This window comes from Gallus gallus, chromosome 2 (genome assembly GCF_016699485.2).
Source record: "Gallus gallus isolate bGalGal1 chromosome 2, bGalGal1.mat.broiler.GRCg7b, whole genome shotgun sequence".
Lineage (NCBI taxonomy): Eukaryota > Metazoa > Chordata > Aves > Galliformes > Phasianidae > Gallus > Gallus gallus.
In genome coordinates this window covers 75967963-75990239 of record NC_052533.1, presented here as the reverse complement: position 1 = coordinate 75990239, position 22277 = coordinate 75967963, and the positions used below count along the sequence as shown (strand labels likewise).

Below are 22277 nucleotides of genomic sequence, written 5' to 3'. Positions count from 1 at the left end.
CTGACCCAAGTCCAAGAACTGGAGTTCTAAAAGATCCTAAGAAAAACTAAGGAATACACTGAACCAGTGAATGTGGGTAGTGAAGTCTGTGAGGAGCTGGTATTTTGAGGAGTATTTGGACAGCCAATCTGCTACACGCAGCAGTACACTTGTGTGTTAGGGATTAGTGCGAGGAGTGGTGGTGTCATCTCTCATCCAGCAGAGAGGATGAGCTCAGTTTTGTACACCCTTTCGATGTGCGCAGACGCTCCGGTGTGTTCATTTCCTCGCTAGGTTGGAGGTTGATAGAACCAATTGAAGGCTTGTTTGTGTTCATTTAATTCACCTTCAGGCACGGTGAAGAATATCCCTTGCTTGACAATCACACCGTATTCACTTCCTTGCCTCTGGGCAGTACGTATACCAGCGGTGGAGAACTATTTTCTGTGGAGTATTCAATGTTAATTTATTGTTTTACTTGATGACAAACGCGTGTAAGCCCTGCTAGCGGCGCCGGGGGGGCGGCCTCTTGCAGGGCTGTGGAGCACCCAGGGCACTGCTGGCCCTCCTCTTCGTGGGCCGACGGGGTCCCCCAGAGCAGCGCTGCCGGCCCCGGCCGGGAGCGGAGCGGCCGTGGCTGCGGCCCTGGGCGCTGGGCCCTGCTGCCTCCCGCCCCGGCTCCTCACGGGGCTGCTCCCGCTCCCCAGGGCTGGGTGCGGCGCGGAGCTCGCCAGCGTCCCCGTGAAGGAGCCCACTGGATGTGCCGGGGAGCTCTTCCGCGTCCAGGCCCGCAGAGCTGCCGGAGGGCGTGGTGCTGGCTGTGAGGGTCCTCTGTGGGGAAGCGGTCGCACGGCTGTCCTCCTCATCCTCGAGGCCGCGCAGCCTGCGGGCTTCCCGGCCGCAGCGACTGACGATGGCTTGCACGAGCCAGTCAGTGAGCGGCGCGGCCATGGGTCCCAAGCTGGGCTCTGCGCACTGGAGCATGAAGTCCCTGTCCGGCCCCATCCAACACAGGCAGCAGAGGAAGAGGCTCTCTGCCGACAGGACCTGCCACCAGTGGATCCCTTGGATGGCAGAGAGCTTCTGGTGCAGGGAGGGCAGCACGGGGTTGAGGATGCTGTGTCGCTCCCTGAACAGTGCCGCCCACTCCTGCGGCAGGAGGCCGCCCAGCCTCGCCCTCGCCTCTGGCTCCGCGGCCGTCTGCTGGGGTGGCCGTGGCAGCGGGGATGGAGCACGTGCCGCAGTGCCGTTGGAGTGGGTGGCGGTGCCGGGCTGGAAGCCAGCGGGTACCGGCACTGCGGGCGGGGAGACAACGCACTCTTCATAGTGCTGGTCCCCCCACACAGAGACCTTGATGGTCCTCATGGCCGTCCTGCAGAGCGGGCAGCTGTCCCTCAGCCTCGCCCACCGCTGGATGCAGCCCACGCAGAACTGATGGCTGCACGGGACCACAGACGCGATGTCTCGTCGCACGTCGCGGCAGATGGGACACGTCCACGCCTCTGTTGTGGCCATGGTCGTCTTACTGGCTGCTACAGGTGGAGAGAGCAGAGGGTGACAGTGGCTCTCCTTCACCGGTGCTGCAGTCACGCACTGCAAGAGGAAGAGAGGTCACACTCGCTCACCGTCTCTGGGCGTGCCAAAGTCATGCCCCAGTCCCTCAGCCGGAAGCCCCCCCGGCCCTGCAGCTGGGCCATCTCCCGCTCCCCACCCGCACAGCACCGCACTCCCCGTGGCCGCCCAGGGACGTGTCCCTGCACCACTCACCTCCGCTGCTGCGGGCGCGTCTCGCTGGGCCCCGGCTGCCTGCACAGGGCAGGGCCAGGGAAACACGAGAGGTGCTGTGGGGATGAGCTCTGGGAGCTGCTGCAAGCAGCCACAGGCACGGCCCGGCACAGCACAGCTAAAGCCTTGCTCGACCTCCAAGCCTCGCAGAGTCGCTCAGCACGATCCAGGAACAAGCCAGACTGAGCCAGGCTCTGCCGGCGCCCCGGTATAAGCAGTGAGGGCCATGCAATCACAATCCATCACCCGGTGACGTCATAGCCTGCTGCTTGGTGACCCCTTTGGGGTTGGAAAGACCGCTCATGTCATCGAGTCCTAATGTTAACCTAGCACTCCAGGTCTGCCACCACACCAGGCCTGTTCAACCCATGGCCCACGGGTTGCACGTGGCTCTGGGCAGTCAGGAACGTGGCCCACAAGATCATAACCTTTTAACATTATGATGTGGTTTTTAGCAATAGTTTTCATGAGCTGGGGCATCGCTCCGGTATGGATTGCAGTGGTGACGATTGGACCAATATTCCGCTTGGTTTTTTTGTTTGTTTGTTTGTTTTTTTGTTCTTGCTTTTTGTTTTTGTTGCTGTCTTTCTTTTTATTTTTTAATAAATAAATATGCCTGAATTTTTGTTACGTACACTAACAGTTTTATGCCTGTAACAGTTGCTTTATGCCTCACAATTTACTTTCAAGACCGAAAATCAAGTGAGGCAGTTTGCGTTGAGACAGGCAGCATTCAGGAAAGATGTACTGCAGCAGATGAGCCACTGGAAGCTTTTTCCGTGTCGGGATGATAGATGACAACACATTCTAGTCAAGAGTTTGTATCCTTCAGTTCTCAAATTGCCTTCTTTCATGACTGAAAACACACGAAATGGGAGAGGTTACCCAGATGGCGTAAAGAGAAATGATGCACTTGTAGGTGTTTCTGGTCGGAGAGAGAGGTTCCCTTCAGGATTTTGGAACTTCTACTCATTTCTTAATGAGGTTGCGCTGTTTCTGGCATCCATTTGAGATCTATTACTTAGGCAAGACAACATCTTTGAGCAAAGTGGGGGTTTGCACTAAAGCTTGCTGTTCAGTGCAAGACCTTCCAGGTGAAGAAAGCCCACGCTTCAAGTTGGATTTTGCTCTCAAGAGACAACGTGTGACTTTTTATATTGCTGACTATTGAGTTGAGCTGGGGCTGAAAATGCCATTTGGGCACAGTTCTCATTGACTGTCCTGCATCAAACAGAATAGCAATGAGGGATGACAGAAAAGCGTGGCAACCAAAAGCTGTGGTGAGAGCAGCTGGGGTGAGTTTTCTGGTGAAAGAACATTGTGGAGCAGAGGGAACACCACTCAATGTGCTACCTGGAAGGGGTAAAGAAGAAAGGTTCAAGAGAAGGATAGGTCTAATTATTAGTGGTGATTTTAATAATAGCTCGTCAATCACTGATTGTCCATAGTTTAGGAAGAAAAGAAGTCACCAGGCTTTGAAGTCAGTCCATCTGTCAGTGCTTTTCAAACGGGAACTGGGAGTGCAGGTTCTCCAGTGTACATGTGAGGAACAGAGTTTGTCTCAAAAGCCATTCTGCAAAAACGAGAAGCAGAAAAGCTGTCCAGACCTTCTTTCCAGTCAGGGAAGCACCCAGCATTGCCTTACTGATGGACAGAGGCCTATCACATATCCGCATGCGCTCATGAGGGGTAGGGCTAGAGAGCCAGGTTTTCTTTCATGTGACTATAGATGTCACTTGCTGTAAGCTGTCCTCTTTCTCAAGTGGGACGATTTGATGAGTTAATGAATAGGAGAGAGGTTAATTGGCCGTTCCTTTCTCCAGAGCCAAAGGCATGTTCGTGGCAGGACAGGGCACAACGTCCTCCAGAACGAAACAAATGCAAAGGCCTTTGGCTTACTGCTAAGATTTCAGTACCTGTACAAAGCTGATCGGTAGGCGCCTGTAAATATAACGGGAAATTCTTTGCATGGAATGTACGGCATGATATTGTCAGAGAGCATAAGAATCTTGCTGCTGAGGGGGTCAGTGGATCAGTCCTCATCTGAAATGGACTGATGAGCGAGAAATGAACGCAACCAAGGGAAAGAACGATGGCTGACCCAAGTCCAAGAACTGGAGTTCTAAAAGATCCTAAGAAAAACTAAGGAATACACTGAACCAGTGAATGTGGGTAGTGAAGTCTGTGAGGAGCTGGTATTTTGAGGAGTATTTGGACAGCCAATCTGCTACACGCAGCAGTACACTTGTGTGTTAGGGATTAGTGCGAGGAGTGGTGGTGTCATCTCTCATCCAGCAGAGAGGATGAGCTCAGTTTTGTACACCCTTTCGATGTGCGCAGACGCTCCGGTGTGTTCATTTCCTCGCTAGGTTGGAGGTTGATAGAACCAATTGAAGGCTTGTTTGTGTTCATTTAATTCACCTTCAGGCACGGTGAAGAATATCCCTTGCTTGACAATCACACCGTATTCACTTCCTTGCCTCTGGGCAGTACGTATACCAGCGGTGGAGAACTATTTTCTGTGGAGTATTCAATGTTAATTTATTGTTTTACTTGATGACAAAGGCGTGTAAGCCCTGCTAGCGGCGCCGGGGGGGCGGCCTCTTGCAGGGCTGTGGAGCACCCAGGGCACTGCTGGCCCTCCTCTTCGTGGGCCGACGGGGTCCCCCAGAGCAGCGCTGCCGGCCCCGGCCGGGAGCGGAGCGGCCGTGGCTGCGGCCCTGGGCGCTGGGCCCTGCTGCCTCCCGCCCCGGCTCCTCACGGGGCTGCTCCCGCTCCCCAGGGCTGGGTGCGGCGCGGAGCTCGCCAGCGTCCCCGTGAAGGAGCCCACTGGATGTGCCGGGGAGCTCTTCCGCGTCCAGGCCCGCAGAGCTGCCGGAGGGCGTGGTGCTGGCTGTGAGGGTCCTCTGTGGGGAAGCGGTCGCACGGCTGTCCTCCTCATCCTCGAGGCCGCGCAGCCTGCGGGCTTCCCGGCCGCAGCGACTGACGATGGCTTGCACGAGCCAGTCAGTGAGCGGCGCGGCCATGGGTCCCAAGCTGGGCTCTGCGCACCGGAGCATGAAGTCCCTGTCCGGCCCCATCCAACACAGGCAGCAGAGGAAGAGGCTCTCTGCCGACAGGACCTGCCACCAGTGGATCCCTTGGATGGCAGAGAGCTTCTGGTGCAGGGAGGGCAGCACGGGGTTGAGGATGCTGTGTCGCTCCCTGAACAGTGCCGCCCACTCCTGCGGCAGGAGGCCGCCCAGCCTCGCCCTCGCCTCTGGCTCCGCGGCCGTCTGCTGGGGTGGCCGTGGCAGCGGGGATGGAGCACGTGCTGCAGTGCCGTTGGAGTGGGTGGCGGTGCCAGGCTGGAAGCCAGCGGGTACCGGCACTGTGGGCGGGGAGACAACGCACTCTTCATAGTGCTGGTCCCCCCACACAGAGACCTTGATGGTCCTCATGGCCGTCCTGCAGAGCGGGCAGCTGTCCCTCAGCCTCGCCCACCGCTGGATGCAGCCCACGCAGAACTGATGGCTGCACGGGACCACAGACGCGATGTCTCGTCGCACGTCGCGGCAGATGGGACACGTCCACGCCTCTGTTGTGGCCATGGTCGTCTTACTGGCTGCTACAGGTGGAGAGAGCAGAGGGTGACAGTGGCTCTCCTTCACCGGTGCTGCAGTCACGCACTGCAAGAGGAAGAGAGGTCACACTCGCTCACCGTCTCTGGGCGTGCCAAAGTCATGCCCCAGTCCCTCAGCCGGAAGCCCCCCCGGCCCTGCAGCTGGGCCATCTCCCGCTCCCCACCCGCACAGCACCGCACTCCCCGTGGCCGCCCAGGGACGTGTCCCTGCACCACTCACCTCCGCTGCTGCGGGCGCGTCTCGCTGGGCCCCGGCTGCCTGCACAGGGCAGGGCCAGGGAAACACGAGAGGTGCTGTGGGGATGAGCTCTGGGAGCTGCTGCAAGCAGCCACAGGCACGGCCCGGCACAGCACAGCTAAAGCCTTGCTCGACCTCCAAGCCTCGCAGAGTCGCTCAGCACGATCCAGGAACAAGCCAGACTGAGCCAGGCTCTGCCGGCGCCCCGGTATAAGCAGTGAGGGCCATGCAATCACAATCCATCACCCGGTGACGTCATAGCCTGCTGCTTGGTGACCCCTTTGGGGTTGGAAAGACCGCTCATGTCATCGAGTCCTAATGTTAACCTAGCACTCCAGGTCTGCCACCACACCAGGCCTGTTCAACCCATGGCCCACGGGTTGCACGTGGCTCCGGGCAGTCAGGAACGTGGCCCACAAGATCATAACCTTTTAACATTATGATGTGGTTTTTAGCAATAGTTTTCATGAGCTGGGGCATCGCTCCGGTATGGATTGCAGTGGTGACGATTGGACCAATATTCCGCTTGGTTTTTTTGTTTGTTTGTTTGTTTGTTTGTTCTTGCTTTTTGTTTTTGTTGCTGTCTTTCTTTTTATTTTTTAATAAATAAATATGCCTGAATTTTTGTTACGTACACTAACAGTTTTATGCCTGTAACAGTTGCTTTATGCCTCACAATTTACTTTCAAGACCGAAAATCAAGTGAGGCAGTTTGCGTTGAGACAGGCAGCATTCAGGAAAGATGTACTGCAGCAGATGAGCCACTGGAAGCTTTTTCCGTGTCGGGATGATAGATGACAACACATTCTAGTCAAGAGTTTGTATCCTTCAGTTCTCAAATTGCCTTCTTTCATGACTGAAAACACACGAAATGGGAGAGGTTACCCAGATGGCGTAAAGAGAAATGATGCACTTGTAGGTGTTTCTGGTCGGAGAGAGAGGTTCCCTTCAGGATTTTGGAACTTCTACTCATTTCTTAATGAGGTTGCGCTGTTTCTGGCATCCATTTGAGATCTATTACTTAGGCAAGACAACATCTTTGAGCAAAGTGGGGGTTTGCTCTAAAGCTTGCTGTTCAGTGCAAGACCTTCCAGGTGAAGAAAGCCCACGCTTCAAGTTGGATTTTGCTCTCAAGAGACAACGTGTGACTTTTTATATTGCTGACTATTGAGTTGAGCTGGGGCTGAAAATGCCATTTGGGCACAGTTCTCATTGACTGTCCTGCATCAAACAGAATAGCAATGAGGGATGACAGAAAAGCGTGGCAACCAAAAGCTGTGGTGAGAGCAGCTGGGGTGAGTTTTCTGGTGAAAGAACATTGTGGAGCAGAGGGAACACCACTCAATGTGCTACCTGGAAGGGGTAAAGAAGAAAGGTTCAAGAGAAGGATAGGTCTAATTATTAGTGGTGATTTTAATAATAGCTCGTCAATCACTGATTGTCCATAGTTTAGGAAGAAAAGAAGTCACCAGGCTTTGAAGTCAGTCCATCTGTCAGTGCTTTTCAAACGGGAACTGGGAGTGCAGGTTCTCCAGTGTACATGTGAGGAACAGAGTTTGTCTCAAAAGCCATTCTGCAAAAACGAGAAGCAGAAAAGCTGTCCAGACCTTCTTTCCAGTCAGGGAAGCACCCAGCATTGCCTTACTGATGGACAGAGGCCTATCACATATCCGCATGCGCTCATGAGGGGTAGGGCTAGAGAGCCAGGTTTTCTTTCATGTGACTATAGATGTCACTTGCTGTAAGCTGTCCTCTTTCTCAAGTGGGACGATTTGATGAGTTAATGAATAGGAGAGAGGTTAATTGGCCGTTCCTTTCTCCAGAGCCAAAGGCATGTTCGTGGCAGGACAGGGCACAACGTCCTCCAGAACGAAACAAATGCAAAGGCCTTTGGCTTACTGCTAAGATTTCAGTACCTGTACAAAGCTGATCGGTAGGCGCCTGTAAATATAACGGGAAATTCTTTGCATGGAATGTACGGCATGATATTGTCAGAGAGCATAAGAATCTTGCTGCTGAGGGGGTCAGTGGATCAGTCCTCATCTGAAATGGACTGATGAGCGAGAAATGAACGCAACCAAGGGAAAGAACGATGGCTGACCCAAGTCCAAGAACTGGAGTTCTAAAAGATCCTAAGAAAAACTAAGGAATACACTGAACCAGTGAATGTGGGTAGTGAAGTCTGTGAGGAGCTGGTATTTTGAGGAGTATTTGGACAGCCAATCTGCTACACGCAGCAGTACACTTGTGTGTTAGGGATTAGTGCGAGGAGTGGTGGTGTCATCTCTCATCCAGCAGAGAGGATGAGCTCAGTTTTGTACACCCTTTCGATGTGCGCAGACGCTCCGGTGTGTTCATTTCCTCGCTAGGTTGGAGGTTGATAGAACCAATTGAAGGCTTGTTTGTGTTCATTTAATTCACCTTCAGGCACGGTGAAGAATATCCCTTGCTTGACAATCACACCGTATTCACTTCCTTGCCTCTGGGCAGTACGTATACCAGCGGTGGAGAACTATTTTCTGTGGAGTATTCAATGTTAATTTATTGTTTTACTTGATGACAAACGCGTGTAAGCCCTGCTAGCGGCGCCGGGGGGGCGGCCTCTTGCAGGGCTGTGGAGCACCCAGGGCACTGCTGGCCCTCCTCTTCGTGGGCCGACGGGGTCCCCCAGAGCAGCGCTGCCGGCCCCGGCCGGGAGCGGAGCGGCCGTGGCTGCGGCCCTGGGCGCTGGGCCCTGCTGCCTCCCGCCCCGGCTCCTCACGGGGCTGCTCCCGCTCCCCAGGGCTGGGTGCGGCGCGGAGCTCGCCAGCGTCCCCGTGAAGGAGCCCACTGGATGTGCCGGGGAGCTCTTCCGCGTCCAGGCCCGCAGAGCTGCCGGAGGGCGTGGTGCTGGCTGTGAGGGTCCTCTGTGGGGAAGCGGTCGCACGGCTGTCCTCCTCATCCTCGAGGCCGCGCAGCCTGCGGGCTTCCCGGCCGCAGCGACTGACGATGGCTTGCACGAGCCAGTCAGTGAGCGGCGCGGCCATGGGTCCCAAGCTGGGCTCTGCGCACCGGAGCATGAAGTCCCTGTCCGGCCCCATCCAACACAGGCAGCAGAGGAAGAGGCTCTCTGCCGACAGGACCTGCCACCAGTGGATCCCTTGGATGGCAGAGAGCTTCTGGTGCAGGGAGGGCAGCACGGGGTTGAGGATGCTGTGTCGCTCCCTGAACAGTGCCGCCCACTCCTGCGGCAGGAGGCCGCCCAGCCTCGCCCTCGCCTCTGGCTCCGCGGCCGTCTGCTGGGGTGGCCGTGGCAGCGGGGATGGAGCACGTGCCGCAGTGCCGTTGGAGTGGGTGGCGGTGCCGGGCTGGAAGCCAGCGGGTACCGGCACTGCGGGCGGGGAGACAACGCACTCTTCATAGTGCTGGTCCCCCCACACAGAGACCTTGATGGTCCTCATGGCCGTCCTGCAGAGCGGGCAGCTGTCCCTCAGCCTCGCCCACCGCTGGATGCAGCCCACGCAGAACTGATGGCTGCACGGGACCACAGACGCGATGTCTCGTCGCACGTCGCGGCAGATGGGACACGTCCACGCCTCTGTTGTGGCCATGGTCGTCTTACTGGCTGCTACAGGTGGAGAGAGCAGAGGGTGACAGTGGCTCTCCTTCACCGGTGCTGCAGTCACGCACTGCAAGAGGAAGAGAGGTCACACTCGCTCACCGTCTCTGGGCGTGCCAAAGTCATGCCCCAGTCCCTCAGCCGGAAGCCCCCCCGGCCCTGCAGCTGGGCCATCTCCCGCTCCCCACCCGCACAGCACCGCACTCCCCGTGGCCGCCCAGGGACGTGTCCCTGCACCACTCACCTCCGCTGCTGCGGGCGCGTCTCGCTGGGCCCCGGCTGCCTGCACAGGGCAGGGCCAGGGAAACACGAGAGGTGCTGTGGGGATGAGCTCTGGGAGCTGCTGCAAGCAGCCACAGGCACGGCCCGGCACAGCACAGCTAAAGCCTTGCTCGACCTCCAAGCCTCGCAGAGTCGCTCAGCACGATCCAGGAACAAGCCAGACTGAGCCAGGCTCTGCCGGCGCCCCGGTATAAGCAGTGAGGGCCATGCAATCACAATCCATCACCCGGTGACGTCATAGCCTGCTGCTTGGTGACCCCTTTGGGGTTGGAAAGACCGCTCATGTCATCGAGTCCTAATGTTAACCTAGCACTCCAGGTCTGCCACCACACCAGGCCTGTTCAACCCATGGCCCACGGGTTGCACGTGGCTCTGGGCAGTCAGGAACGTGGCCCACAAGATCATAACCTTTTAACATTATGATGTGGTTTTTAGCAATAGTTTTCATGAGCTGGGGCATCGCTCCGGTATGGATTGCAGTGGTGACGATTGGACCAATATTCCGCTTGGTTTTTTTGTTTGTTTGTTTGTTTTTTTGTTCTTGCTTTTTGTTTTTGTTGCTGTCTTTCTTTTTATTTTTTAATAAATAAATATGCCTGAATTTTTGTTACGTACACTAACAGTTTTATGCCTGTAACAGTTGCTTTATGCCTCACAATTTACTTTCAAGACCGAAAATCAAGTGAGGCAGTTTGCGTTGAGACAGGCAGCATTCAGGAAAGATGTACTGCAGCAGATGAGCCACTGGAAGCTTTTTCCGTGTCGGGATGATAGATGACAACACATTCTAGTCAAGAGTTTGTATCCTTCAGTTCTCAAATTGCCTTCTTTCATGACTGAAAACACACGAAATGGGAGAGGTTACCCAGATGGCGTAAAGAGAAATGATGCACTTGTAGGTGTTTCTGGTCGGAGAGAGAGGTTCCCTTCAGGATTTTGGAACTTCTACTCATTTCTTAATGAGGTTGCGCTGTTTCTGGCATCCATTTGAGATCTATTACTTAGGCAAGACAACATCTTTGAGCAAAGTGGGGGTTTGCACTAAAGCTTGCTGTTCAGTGCAAGACCTTCCAGGTGAAGAAAGCCCACGCTTCAAGTTGGATTTTGCTCTCAAGAGACAACGTGTGACTTTTTATATTGCTGACTATTGAGTTGAGCTGGGGCTGAAAATGCCATTTGGGCACAGTTCTCATTGACTGTCCTGCATCAAACAGAATAGCAATGAGGGATGACAGAAAAGCGTGGCAACCAAAAGCTGTGGTGAGAGCAGCTGGGGTGAGTTTTCTGGTGAAAGAACATTGTGGAGCAGAGGGAACACCACTCAATGTGCTACCTGGAAGGGGTAAAGAAGAAAGGTTCAAGAGAAGGATAGGTCTAATTATTAGTGGTGATTTTAATAATAGCTCGTCAATCACTGATTGTCCATAGTTTAGGAAGAAAAGAAGTCACCAGGCTTTGAAGTCAGTCCATCTGTCAGTGCTTTTCAAACGGGAACTGGGAGTGCAGGTTCTCCAGTGTACACGTGAGGAACAGAGTTTGTCTCAAAAGCCATTCTGCAAAAACGAGAAGCAGAAAAGCTGTCCAGACCTTCTTTCCAGTCAGGGAAGCACCCAGCATTGCCTTACTGATGGACAGAGGCCTATCACATATCCGCATGCGCTCATGAGGGGTAGGGCTAGAGAGCCAGGTTTTCTTTCATGTGACTATAGATGTCACTTGCTGTAAGCTGTCCTCTTTCTCAAGTGGGACGATTTGATGAGTTAATGAATAGGAGAGAGGTTAATTGGCCGTTCCTTTCTCCAGAGCCAAAGGCATGTTCGTGGCAGGACAGGGCACAACGTCCTCCAGAACGAAACAAATGCAAAGGCCTTTGGCTTACTGCTAAGATTTCAGTACCTGTACAAAGCTGATCGGTAGGCGCCTGTAAATATAACGGGAAATTCTTTGCATGGAATGTACGGCATGATATTGTCAGAGAGCATAAGAATCTTGCTGCTGAGGGGGTCAGTGGATCAGTCCTCATCTGAAATGGACTGATGAGCGAGAAATGAACGCAACCAAGGGAAAGAACGATGGCTGACCCAAGTCCAAGAACTGGAGTTCTAAAAGATCCTAAGAAAAACTAAGGAATACACTGAACCAGTGAATGTGGGTAGTGAAGTCTGTGAGGAGCTGGTATTTTGAGGAGTATTTGGACAGCCAATCTGCTACACGCAGCAGTACACTTGTGTGTTAGGGATTAGTGCGAGGAGTGGTGGTGTCATCTCTCATCCAGCAGAGAGGATGAGCTCAGTTTTGTACACCCTTTCGATGTGCGCAGACGCTCCGGTGTGTTCATTTCCTCGCTAGGTTGGAGGTTGATAGAACCAATTGAAGGCTTGTTTGTGTTCATTTAATTCACCTTCAGGCACGGTGAAGAATATCCCTTGCTTGACAATCACACCGTATTCACTTCCTTGCCTCTGGGCAGTACGTATACCAGCGGTGGAGAACTATTTTCTGTGGAGTATTCAATGTTAATTTATTGTTTTACTTGATGACAAAGGCGTGTAAGCCCTGCTAGCGGCGCCGGGGGGGCGGCCTCTTGCAGGGCTGTGGAGCACCCAGGGCACTGCTGGCCCTCCTCTTCGTGGGCCGACGGGGTCCCCCAGAGCAGCGCTGCCGGCCCCGGCCGGGAGCGGAGCGGCCGTGGCTGCGGCCCTGGGCGCTGGGCCCTGCTGCCTCCCGCCCCGGCTCCTCACGGGGCTGCTCCCGCTCCCCAGGGCTGGGTGCGGCGCGGAGCTCGCCAGCGTCCCCGTGAAGGAGCCCACTGGATGTGCCGGGGAGCTCTTCCGCGTCCAGGCCCGCAGAGCTGCCGGAGGGCGTGGTGCTGGCTGTGAGGGTCCTCTGTGGGGAAGCGGTCGCACGGCTGTCCTCCTCATCCTCGAGGCCGCGCAGCCTGCGGGCTTCCCGGCCGCAGCGACTGACGATGGCTTGCACGAGCCAGTCAGTGAGCGGCGCGGCCATGGGTCCCAAGCTGGGCTCTGCGCACCGGAGCATGAAGTCCCTGTCCGGCCCCATCCAACACAGGCAGCAGAGGAAGAGGCTCTCTGCCGACAGGACCTGCCACCAGTGGATCCCTTGGATGGCAGAGAGCTTCTGGTGCAGGGAGGGCAGCACGGGGTTGAGGATGCTGTGTCGCTCCCTGAACAGTGCCGCCCACTCCTGCGGCAGGAGGCCGCCCAGCCTCGCCCTCGCCTCTGGCTCCGCGGCCGTCTGCTGGGGTGGCCGTGGCAGCGGGGATGGAGCACGTGCCGCAGTGCCGTTGGAGTGGGTGGCGGTGCCGGGCTGGAAGCCAGCGGGTACCGGCACTGCGGGCGGGGAGACAACGCACTCTTCATAGTGCTGGTCCCCCCACACAGAGACCTTGATGGTCCTCATGGCCGTCCTGCAGAGCGGGCAGCTGTCCCTCAGCCTCGCCCACCGCTGGATGCAGCCCACGCAGAACTGATGGCTGCACGGGACCACAGACGCAATGTCTCGTCGCACGTCGCGGCAGATGGGACACGTCCACGCCTCTGTTGTGGCCATGGTCGTCTTACTGGCTGCTACAGGTGGAGAGAGCAGAGGGTGACAGTGGCTCTCCTTCACCGGTGCTGCAGTCACGCACTGCAAGAGGAAGAGAGGTCACACTCGCTCACCGTCTCTGGGCGTGCCAAAGTCATGCCCCAGTCCCTCAGCCGGAAGCCCCCCCGGCCCTGCAGCTGGGCCATCTCCCGCTCCCCACCCGCACAGCACCGCACTCCCCGTGGCCGCCCAGGGACGTGTCCCTGCACCACTCACCTCCGCTGCTGCGGGCGCGTCTCGCTGGGCCCCGGCTGCCTGCACAGGGCAGGGCCAGGGAAACACGAGAGGTGCTGTGGGGATGAGCTCTGGGAGCTGCTGCAAGCAGCCACAGGCACGGCCCGGCACAGCACAGCTAAAGCCTTGCTCGACCTCCAAGCCTCGCAGAGTCGCTCAGCACGATCCAGGAACAAGCCAGACTGAGCCAGGCTCTGCCGGCGCCCCGGTATAAGCAGTGAGGGCCATGCAATCACAATCCATCACCCGGTGACGTCATAGCCTGCTGCTTGGTGACCCCTTTGGGGTTGGAAAGACCGCTCATGTCATCGAGTCCTAATGTTAACCTAGCACTCCAGGTCTGCCACCACACCAGGCCTGTTCAACCCATGGCCCACGGGTTGCACGTGGCTCTGGGCAGTCAGGAACGTGGCCCACAAGATCATAACCTTTTAACATTATGATGTGGTTTTTAGCAATAGTTTTCATGAGCTGGGGCATCGCTCCGGTATGGATTGCAGTGGTGACGATTGGACCAATATTCCGCTTGGTTTTTTTGTTTGTTTGTTTGTTTTTTTGTTCTTGCTTTTTGTTTTTGTTGCTGTCTTTCTTTTTATTTTTTAATAAATAAATATGCCTGAATTTTTGTTACGTACACTAACAGTTTTATGCCTGTAACAGTTGCTTTATGCCTCACAATTTACTTTCAAGACCGAAAATCAAGTGAGGCAGTTTGCGTTGAGACAGGCAGCATTCAGGAAAGATGTACTGCAGCAGATGAGCCACTGGAAGCTTTTTCCGTGTCGGGATGATAGATGACAACACATTCTAGTCAAGAGTTTGTATCCTTCAGTTCTCAAATTGCCTTCTTTCATGACTGAAAACACACGAAATGGGAGAGGTTACCCAGATGGCGTAAAGAGAAATGATGCACTTGTAGGTGTTTCTGGTCGGAGAGAGAGGTTCCCTTCAGGATTTTGGAACTTCTACTCATTTCTTAATGAGGTTGCGCTGTTTCTGGCATCCATTTGAGATCTATTACTTAGGCAAGACAACATCTTTGAGCAAAGTGGGGGTTTGCTCTAAAGCTTGCTGTTCAGTGCAAGACCTTCCAGGTGAAGAAAGCCCACGCTTCAAGTTGGATTTTGCTCTCAAGAGACAACGTGTGACTTTTTATATTGCTGACTATTGAGTTGAGCTGGGGCTGAAAATGCCATTTGGGCACAGTTCTCATTGACTGTCCTGCATCAAACAGAATAGCAATGAGGGATGACAGAAAAGCGTGGCAACCAAAAGCTGTGGTGAGAGCAGCTGGGGTGAGTTTTCTGGTGAAAGAACATTGTGGAGCAGAGGGAACACCACTCAATGTGCTACCTGGAAGGGGTAAAGAAGAAAGGTTCAAGAGAAGGATAGGTCTAATTATTAGTGGTGATTTTAATAATAGCTCGTCAATCACTGATTGTCCATAGTTTAGGAAGAAAAGAAGTCACCAGGCTTTGAAGTCAGTCCATCTGTCAGTGCTTTTCAAACGGGAACTGGGAGTGCAGGTTCTCCAGTGTACATGTGAGGAACAGAGTTTGTCTCAAAAGCCATTCTGCAAAAACGAGAAGCAGAAAAGCTGTCCAGACCTTCTTTCCAGTCAGGGAAGCACCCAGCATTGCCTTACTGATGGACAGAGGCCTATCACATATCCGCATGCGCTCATGAGGGGTAGGGCTAGAGAGCCAGGTTTTCTTTCATGTGACTATAGATGTCACTTGCTGTAAGCTGTCCTCTTTCTCAAGTGGGACGATTTGATGACTTAATGAATAGGAGAGAGGTTAATTGGCCGTTCCTTTCTCCAGAGCCAAAGGCATGTTCGTGGCAGGACAGGGCACAACGTCCTCCAGAACGAAACAAATGCAAAGGCCTTTGGCTTACTGCTAAGATTTCAGTACCTGTACAAAGCTGATCGGTAGGCGCCTGTAAATATAACGGGAAATTCTTTGCATGGAATGTACGGCATGATATTGTCAGAGAGCATAAGAATCTTGCTGCTGAGGGGGTCAGTGGATCAGTCCTCATCTGAAATGGACTGATGAGCGAGAAATGAACGCAACCAAGGGAAAGAACGATGGCTGACCCAAGTCCAAGAACTGGAGTTCTAAAAGATCCTAAGAAAAACTAAGGAATACACTGAACCAGTGAATGTGGGTAGTGAAGTCTGTGAGGAGCTGGTATTTTGAGGAGTATTTGGACAGCCAATCTGCTACACGCAGCAGTACACTTGTGTGTTAGGGATTAGTGCGAGGAGTGGTGGTGTCATCTCTCATCCAGCAGAGAGGATGAGCTCAGTTTTGTACACCCTTTCGATGTGCGCAGACGCTCCGGTGTGTTCATTTCCTCGCTAGGTTGGAGGTTGATAGAACCAATTGAAGGCTTGTTTGTGTTCATTTAATTCACCTTCAGGCACGGTGAAGAATATCCCTTGCTTGACAATCACACCGTATTCACTTCCTTGCCTCTGGGCAGTACGTATACCAGCGGTGGAGAACTATTTTCTGTGGAGTATTCAATGTTAATTTATTGTTTTACTTGATGACAAAGGCGTGTAAGCCCTGCTAGCGGCGCCGGGGGGGGCGGCCTCTTGCAGGGCTGTGGAGCACCCAGGGCACTGCTGGCCCTCCTCTTCGTGGGCCGACGGGGTCCCCCAGAGCAGCGCTGCCGGCCCCGGCCGGGAGCGGAGCGGCCGTGGCTGCGGCCCTGGGCGCTGGGCCCTGCTGCCTCCCGCCCCGGCTCCTCACGGGGCTGCTCCCGCTCCCCAGGGCTGGGTGCGGCGCGGAGCTCGCCAGCGTCCCTGTGAAGGAGCCCACTGGATGTGCCGGGGAGCTCTTCCGCGTCCAGGCCCGCAGAGCTGCCGGAGGGCGTGGTGCTGGCTGTGAGGGTCCTCTGTGGGGAAGCGGTCGCACGGCTGTCCTCCTCATCCTCGAGGCCGCGCAGCCTGCGGGCTTCCCGGCCGCAGCGACTGACGATGGCTTGCACGAGCCAGTCAGTGAGCGGCGCGGCCATGGGTCCCAAGCTGGGCTCTGCGCACCGGAGCATGAAGTCCCTGTCCGGCCCCATCCAACACAGGCAGCAGAGGAAGAGGCTCTCTGCCGACAGGACCTGCCACCAGTGGATCCCTTGGATGGCAGAGAGCTTCTGGTGCAGGGAGGGCAGCACGGGGTTGAGGATGCTGTGTCGCTCCCTGAACAGTGCCGCCCACTCCTGCGGCAGGAGGCCGCCCAGCCTCGCCCTCGCCTCTGGCTCCGCGGCCGTCTGCTGGGGTGGCCGTGGCAGCGGGGATGGAGCACGTGCCGCAGTGCCGTTGGAGTGGGTGGCGGTGCCGGGCTGGAAGCCAGCGGGTACCGGCACTGTGGGCGGGGAGACAACGCACTCTTCATAGTGCTGGTCCCCCCACACAGAGACCTTGATGGTCCTCATGGCCGTCCTGCAGAGCGGGCAGCTGTCCCTCAGCCTCGCCCACCGCTGGATGCAGCCCACGCAGAACTGATGGCTGCACGGGACCACAGACGCAATGTCTCGTCGCACGTCGCGGCAGATGGGACACGTCCACGCCTCTGTTGTGGCCATGGTCGTCTTACTGGCTGCTACAGGTGGAGAGAGCAGAGGGTGACAGTGGCTCTCCTTCACCGGTGCTGCAGTCACGCACTGCAAGAGGAAGAGAGGTCACACTCGCTCACCGTCTCTGGGCGTGCCAAAGTCATGCCCCAGTCCCTCAGCCGGAAGCCCCCCCGGCCCTGCAGCTGGGCCATCTCCCGCTCCCCACCCGCACAGCACCGCACTCCCCGTGGCCGCCCAGGGACGTGTCCCTGCACCACTCACCTCCGCTGCTGCGGGCGCGTCTCGCTGGGCCCCGGCTGCCTGCACAGGGCAGGGCCAGGGAAACACGAGAGGTGCTGTGGGGATGAGCTCTGGGAGCTGCTGCAAGCAGCCACAGGCACGGCCCGGCACAGCACAGCTAAAGCCTTGCTCGACCTCCAAGCCTCGCAGAGTCGCTCAGCACGATCCAGGAACAAGCCAGACTGAGCCAGGCTCTGCCGGCGCCCCGGTATAAGCAGTGAGGGCCATGCAATCACAATCCATCACCCGGTGACGTCATAGCCTGCTGCTTGGTGACCCCTTTGGGGTTGGAAAGACCGCTCATGTCATCGAGTCCTAATGTTAACCTAGCACTCCAGGTCTGCCACCACACCAGGCCTGTTCAACCCATGGCCCACGGGTTGCACGTGGCTCTGGGCAGTCAGGAACGTGGCCCACAAGATCATAACCTTTTAACATTATGATGTGGTTTTTAGCAATAGTTTTCATGAGCTGGGGCATCGCTCCGGTATGGATTGCAGTGGTGACGATTGGACCAATATTCCGCTTGGTTTTTTTGTTTGTTTGTTTGTTTTTTTGTTCTTGCTTTTTGTTTTTGTTGCTGTCTTTCTTTTTATTTTTTAATAAATAAATATGCCTGAATTTTTGTTACGTACACTAACAGTTTTATGCCTGTAACAGTTGCTTTATGCCTCACAATTTACTTTCAAGACCGAAAATCAAGTGAGGCAGTTTGCGTTGAGACAGGCAGCATTCAGGAAAGATGTACTGCAGCAGATGAGCCACTGGAAGCTTTTTCCGTGTCGGGATGATAGATGACAACACATTCTAGTCAAGAGTTTGTATCCTTCAGTTCTCAAATTGCCTTCTTTCTTGACTGAAAATACACGAAACGGGAGAGGTTACCCAGATGGCATAAAGAGAAATGACGCGCTTGTAGGTGTTTCTGGTCGGAGAGAGAGGTTCCCTTCAGGATTTTGGAACTTCTACTCATTTCTTAATGAGGTTGCGCTGTTTCTGGCATCCACTGGTGATCTAGTACTTAGGCAAGACAACATCTTTGAGCAAAGCGGGGGTTTGCACTAAAGCTTGCTGTTCAGTGCAAGACCTTCCAGCTGAAGAAAGCCCACGCTTCAAGTTGGATTTTGCTCTCAAGAGACAACGTGTGACTTTTTATATTGCTGACTATTGAGTTGAGCTGGGGCTGAAAATGCCATTTGGGCACAGTTCTCATTGACTGTCCTGCATCAAACAGAATAGCAATGAGGGATGACAGAAAAGCGTGGCAACCAAAAGCTGTGGTGAGAGCAGCTGGGGTGAGTTTTCTGGTGAAAGAACATTGTGGAGCAGAGGGAACACCACTCAATGTGCTACCTGGAAGGGGTAAAGAAGAAAGGTTCAAGAGAAGGATAGGTCTAATTATTAGTGGTGATTTTAATAATAGCTCGTCAATCACTGATTGTCCATAGTTTAGGAAGAAAAGAAGTCACCAGGCTTTGAAGTCAGTCCATCTGTCCGTGCTTTTGAAACGGGAATTGGGAGTGCAGGTTCTCCAGTGTACACGTGAGGAACAGAGTTTGTCTCAAAAGCCATTCTGCAAAAACGAGAAGCAGAAAAGCTGTCCAGACCTTCCTTCCAGCCAGGGAAGCACCCAGCATTGCCTTACTGATGGACAGAGGCCTACCACATATCCGCATGCGCTCATGAGGGGTAGGGCTAGAGAGCCAGGTTTTCTTTCATGTGACTATAGATGTCACTTGCTGTAAGCTGTCCTCTTTCTCAAGTGGGACGATTGATGAGTTAATGAATAGGAGAGAGGTTAATTGGCCGTTCCTTTCTCCAGATCCAAAGGCATGTTCGTGACAGGACAGGGCACAACATCCTCCAGAACGAAACGAATGCAAAGGCCTTTGGCTTCCTGCTAAGATTTCAGTACCTGTACAAAGCTGATCGGTAGGCGCCTGAAAATATAATGGGAAATTCTTTGCATGGAATGTACGGCATGATATTGTCAGAGGGCATAAGAATCTTGCTGCTGAGGGGGTCAGTGGATCAGTCCTCATCTGAAATGGACTGATGAGCGAGAAATGAACGTAACCAAGGGAAAGAACGATGGCTGACCCGAGTCTAAGAACTGGAGTTCTAAAAATCCTAAGAAAAACAAAGGAATACACTGAACCAGTGAATGTGGGTAGTGAAGTCTGTGAGGAGCTGGTATTTTGAGGAGTATTTGGACAGCCAATCTGCTACACGCAGCAGTACACTTGTGTGTTAGGGATTAGTGCGAGGAGTGGTGGTGTCATCTCTCATCCAGCAGAGAGGATGAGCTCAGTTTTGTACACCCTTTCGATGTGCGCAGACGCTCCGGTGTGTTCATTTCCTCGCTAGGTTAGAACCAATTGAAAGCATGTTTGTGTTCGTTTAAATCACCTTCAGGCACGGTGAAGAATATCCCTTGCTTGACAATCACACCGTATTCACTTCCTTGCCTCTGGGCAGTACGTATACCAGCGGTGGAGAACTATTTTCTGTGGAGTATTCAATGTTAATTTATTGTTTTACTTGATGACAAAGGCGTGTAAGCCCTGCTAGCGGCGCCGGGGGGGCGGCCTCTTGCAGGGCTGTGGAGCACCCAGGGCACTGCTGGCCCTCCTCTTCGTGGGCCGACGGGGTCCCCCAGAGCAGCGCTGCCGGCCCCGGCCGGGAGCGGAGCGGCCGTGGCTGCGGCCCTGGGCGCTGGGCCCTGCTGCCTCCCGCCCCGGCTCCTCACGGGGCTGCTCCCGCTCCCCAGGGCTGGGTGCGGCGCGGAGCTCGCCAGCGTCCCCGTGAAGGAGCCCACTGGATGTGCCGGGGAGCTCTTCCGCGTCCAGGCCCGCAGAGCTGCCGGAGGGCGTGGTGCTGGCTGTGAGGGTCCTCTGTGGGGAAGCGGTCGCACGGCTGTCCTCCTCATCCTCGAGGCCGCGCAGCCTGCGGGCTTCCCGGCCGCAGCGACTGACGATGGCTTGCACGAGCCAGTCAGTGAGCGGCGCGGCCATGGGTCCCAAGCTGGGCTCTGCGCACCGGAGCATGAAGTCCCTGTCCGGCCCCATCCAACACAGGCAGCAGAGGAAGAGGCTCTCTGCCGACAGGACCTGCCACCAGTGGATCCCTTGGATGGCAGAGAGCTTCTGGTGCAGGGAGGGCAGCACGGGGTTGAGGATGCTGTGTCGCTCCCTGAACAGTGCCGCCCACTCCTGCGGCAGGAGGCCGCCCAGCCTCGCCCTCGCCTCTGGCTCCGCGGCCGTCTGCTGGGGTGGCCGTGGCAGCGGGGATGGAGCACGTGCCGCAGTGCCGTTGGAGTGGGTGGCGGTGCCGGGCTGGAAGCCAGCGGGTACCGGCACTGCGGGCGGGGAGACAACGCACTCTTCATAGTGCTGGTCCCCCCACACAGAGACCTTGATGGTCCTCATGGCCGTCCTGCAGAGCGGGCAGCTGTCCCTCAGCCTCGCCCACCGCTGGATGCAGCCCACGCAGAACTGATGGCTGCACGGGACCACAGACGCGATGTCTCGTCGCACGTCGCGGCAGATGGGACACGTCCACGCCTCTGTTGTGGCCATGGTCGTCTTACTGGCTGCTACAGGTGGAGAGAGCAGAGGGTGACAGTGGCTCTCCTTCACCGGTGCTGCAGTCACGCACTGCAAGAGGAAGAGAGGTCACACTCGCTCACCGTCTCTGGGCGTGCCAAAGTCATGCCCCAGTCCCTCAGCCGGAAGCCCCCCCGGCCCTGCAGCTGGGCCATCTCCCGCTCCCCACCCGCACAGCACCGCACTCCCCGTGGCCGCCCAGGGACGTGTCCCTGCACCACTCACCTCCGCTGCTGCGGGCGCGTCTCGCTGGGCCCCGGCTGCCTGCACAGGGCAGGGCCAGGGAAACACGAGAGGTGCTGTGGGGATGAGCTCTGGGAGCTGCTGCAAGCAGCCACAGGCACGGCCCGGCACAGCACAGCTAAAGCCTTGCTCGACCTCCAAGCCTCGCAGAGTCGCTCAGCACGATCCAGGAACAAGCCAGACTGAGCCAGGCTCTGCCGGCGCCCCGGTATAAGCAGTGAGGGCCATGCAATCACAATCCATCACCCGGTGACGTCATAGCCTGTTGCTTGGTGACCCCTTTGGGGTTGGAAAGACCGCTCATGTCATCGAGTCCTAATGTTAACCTAGCACTCCAGGTCTGCCACCACACCAGGCCTGTTCAACCCATGGCCCACGGGTTGCACGTGGCTCTGGGCAGTCAGGAACGTGGCCCACAAGATCATAACCTTTTAACATTACGATGTGGTTTTTAGCAATAGTTTTCATGAGCTGGGGCATCGCTCCGGTATGGATTGCGGTGGTGACGATTGGACCAATATTCCGCTTGGGTTTTTTGTTTGTTTGCTTGTTTTTTTGTTCTTGCTTTTTGTTTTTGTTGCTGTCTTTCTTTTTATTTTTTAATAAATAAATATGCCTGAATTTTTGTTACGTACACTAACAGTTTTATGCCTGTAACAGTTGCTTTATGCCTCACAATTTACTTTCAAGACCGAAAATCAAGTGAGGCAGTTTGCGTTGAGACAGGCAGCATTCAGGAAAGATGTACTGCAGCAGATGAGCCACTGGAAGCTTTTTCCGTGTCGGGATGATAGATGACAACACATTCTAGTCAAGAGTTTGTATCCTTCAGTTCTCAAATTGCCTTCTTTCTTGACTGAAAATACACGAAACGGGAGAGGTTACCCAGATGGCATAAAGAGAAATGACGCGCTTGTAGGTGTTTCTGGTCGGAGAGAGAGGTTCCCTTCAGGATTTTGGAACTTCTACTCATTTCTTAATGAGGTTGCGCTGTTTCTGGCATCCACTGGTGATCTAGTACTTAGGCAAGACAACATCTTTGAGCAAAGCGGGGGTTTGCACTAAAGCTTGCTGTTCAGTGCAAGACCTTCCAGCTGAAGAAAGCCCACGCTTCAAGTTGGATTTTGCTCTCAAGAGACAACGTGTGACTTTTTATATTGCTGACTATTGAGTTGAGCTGGGGCTGAAAATGCCATTTGGGCACAGTTCTCATTGACTGTCCTG

The 22277-nt window shown here is 55.0% G+C and overlaps 3 protein-coding genes across 4 annotated transcripts; all 3 read right to left on the bottom strand.

The window, feature by feature from the left end:
* Positions 1-483: 483 nt before the first annotated feature.
* LOC121113090 lies at positions 484-3072 on the bottom strand. Its single transcript, XM_040696007.2, has 2 exons — positions 1747-3072; positions 484-1572 (listed from the first exon to the last, which is right to left on the bottom strand). The coding sequence occupies exon 2, from the start codon at positions 1492-1494 to the stop codon at positions 484-486; it is 1011 nt and encodes a 336-aa protein (XP_040551941.1). The 5' UTR covers positions 1495-1572; positions 1747-3072.
* A 5131-nt stretch (positions 3073-8203) lies between these two features.
* Positions 8204-10792, bottom strand: LOC121109847. The gene is made up of 2 exons (XM_040696006.2): positions 9467-10792; positions 8204-9292 (listed from the first exon to the last, which is right to left on the bottom strand). The coding sequence occupies exon 2, from the start codon at positions 9212-9214 to the stop codon at positions 8204-8206; it is 1011 nt and encodes a 336-aa protein (XP_040551940.1). The 5' UTR covers positions 9215-9292; positions 9467-10792.
* Positions 10793-16883: 6091 nt separating this feature from the next.
* Positions 16884-21573, bottom strand: LOC121109614. 2 transcript variants are annotated; one of them, XR_005857469.1, is made up of 3 exons: positions 21036-21573; positions 17188-20861; positions 16884-17013 (listed from the first exon to the last, which is right to left on the bottom strand). XR_005857469.1 is itself a non-coding variant. In XM_040695755.1 (2 exons), the coding sequence occupies exon 2, from the start codon at positions 20781-20783 to the stop codon at positions 19773-19775; it is 1011 nt and encodes a 336-aa protein (XP_040551689.1). In that variant the 5' UTR covers positions 20784-20861; positions 21036-21573; the 3' UTR covers positions 17155-19772. The 2 variants fall into 2 exon arrangements, 1 of the variants encoding a protein (XP_040551689.1); XM_040695755.1 differs by lacking the exon at positions 16884-17013 and having other exon boundaries at positions 17155-20861.
* Positions 21574-22277: the final 704 nt, after the last annotated feature.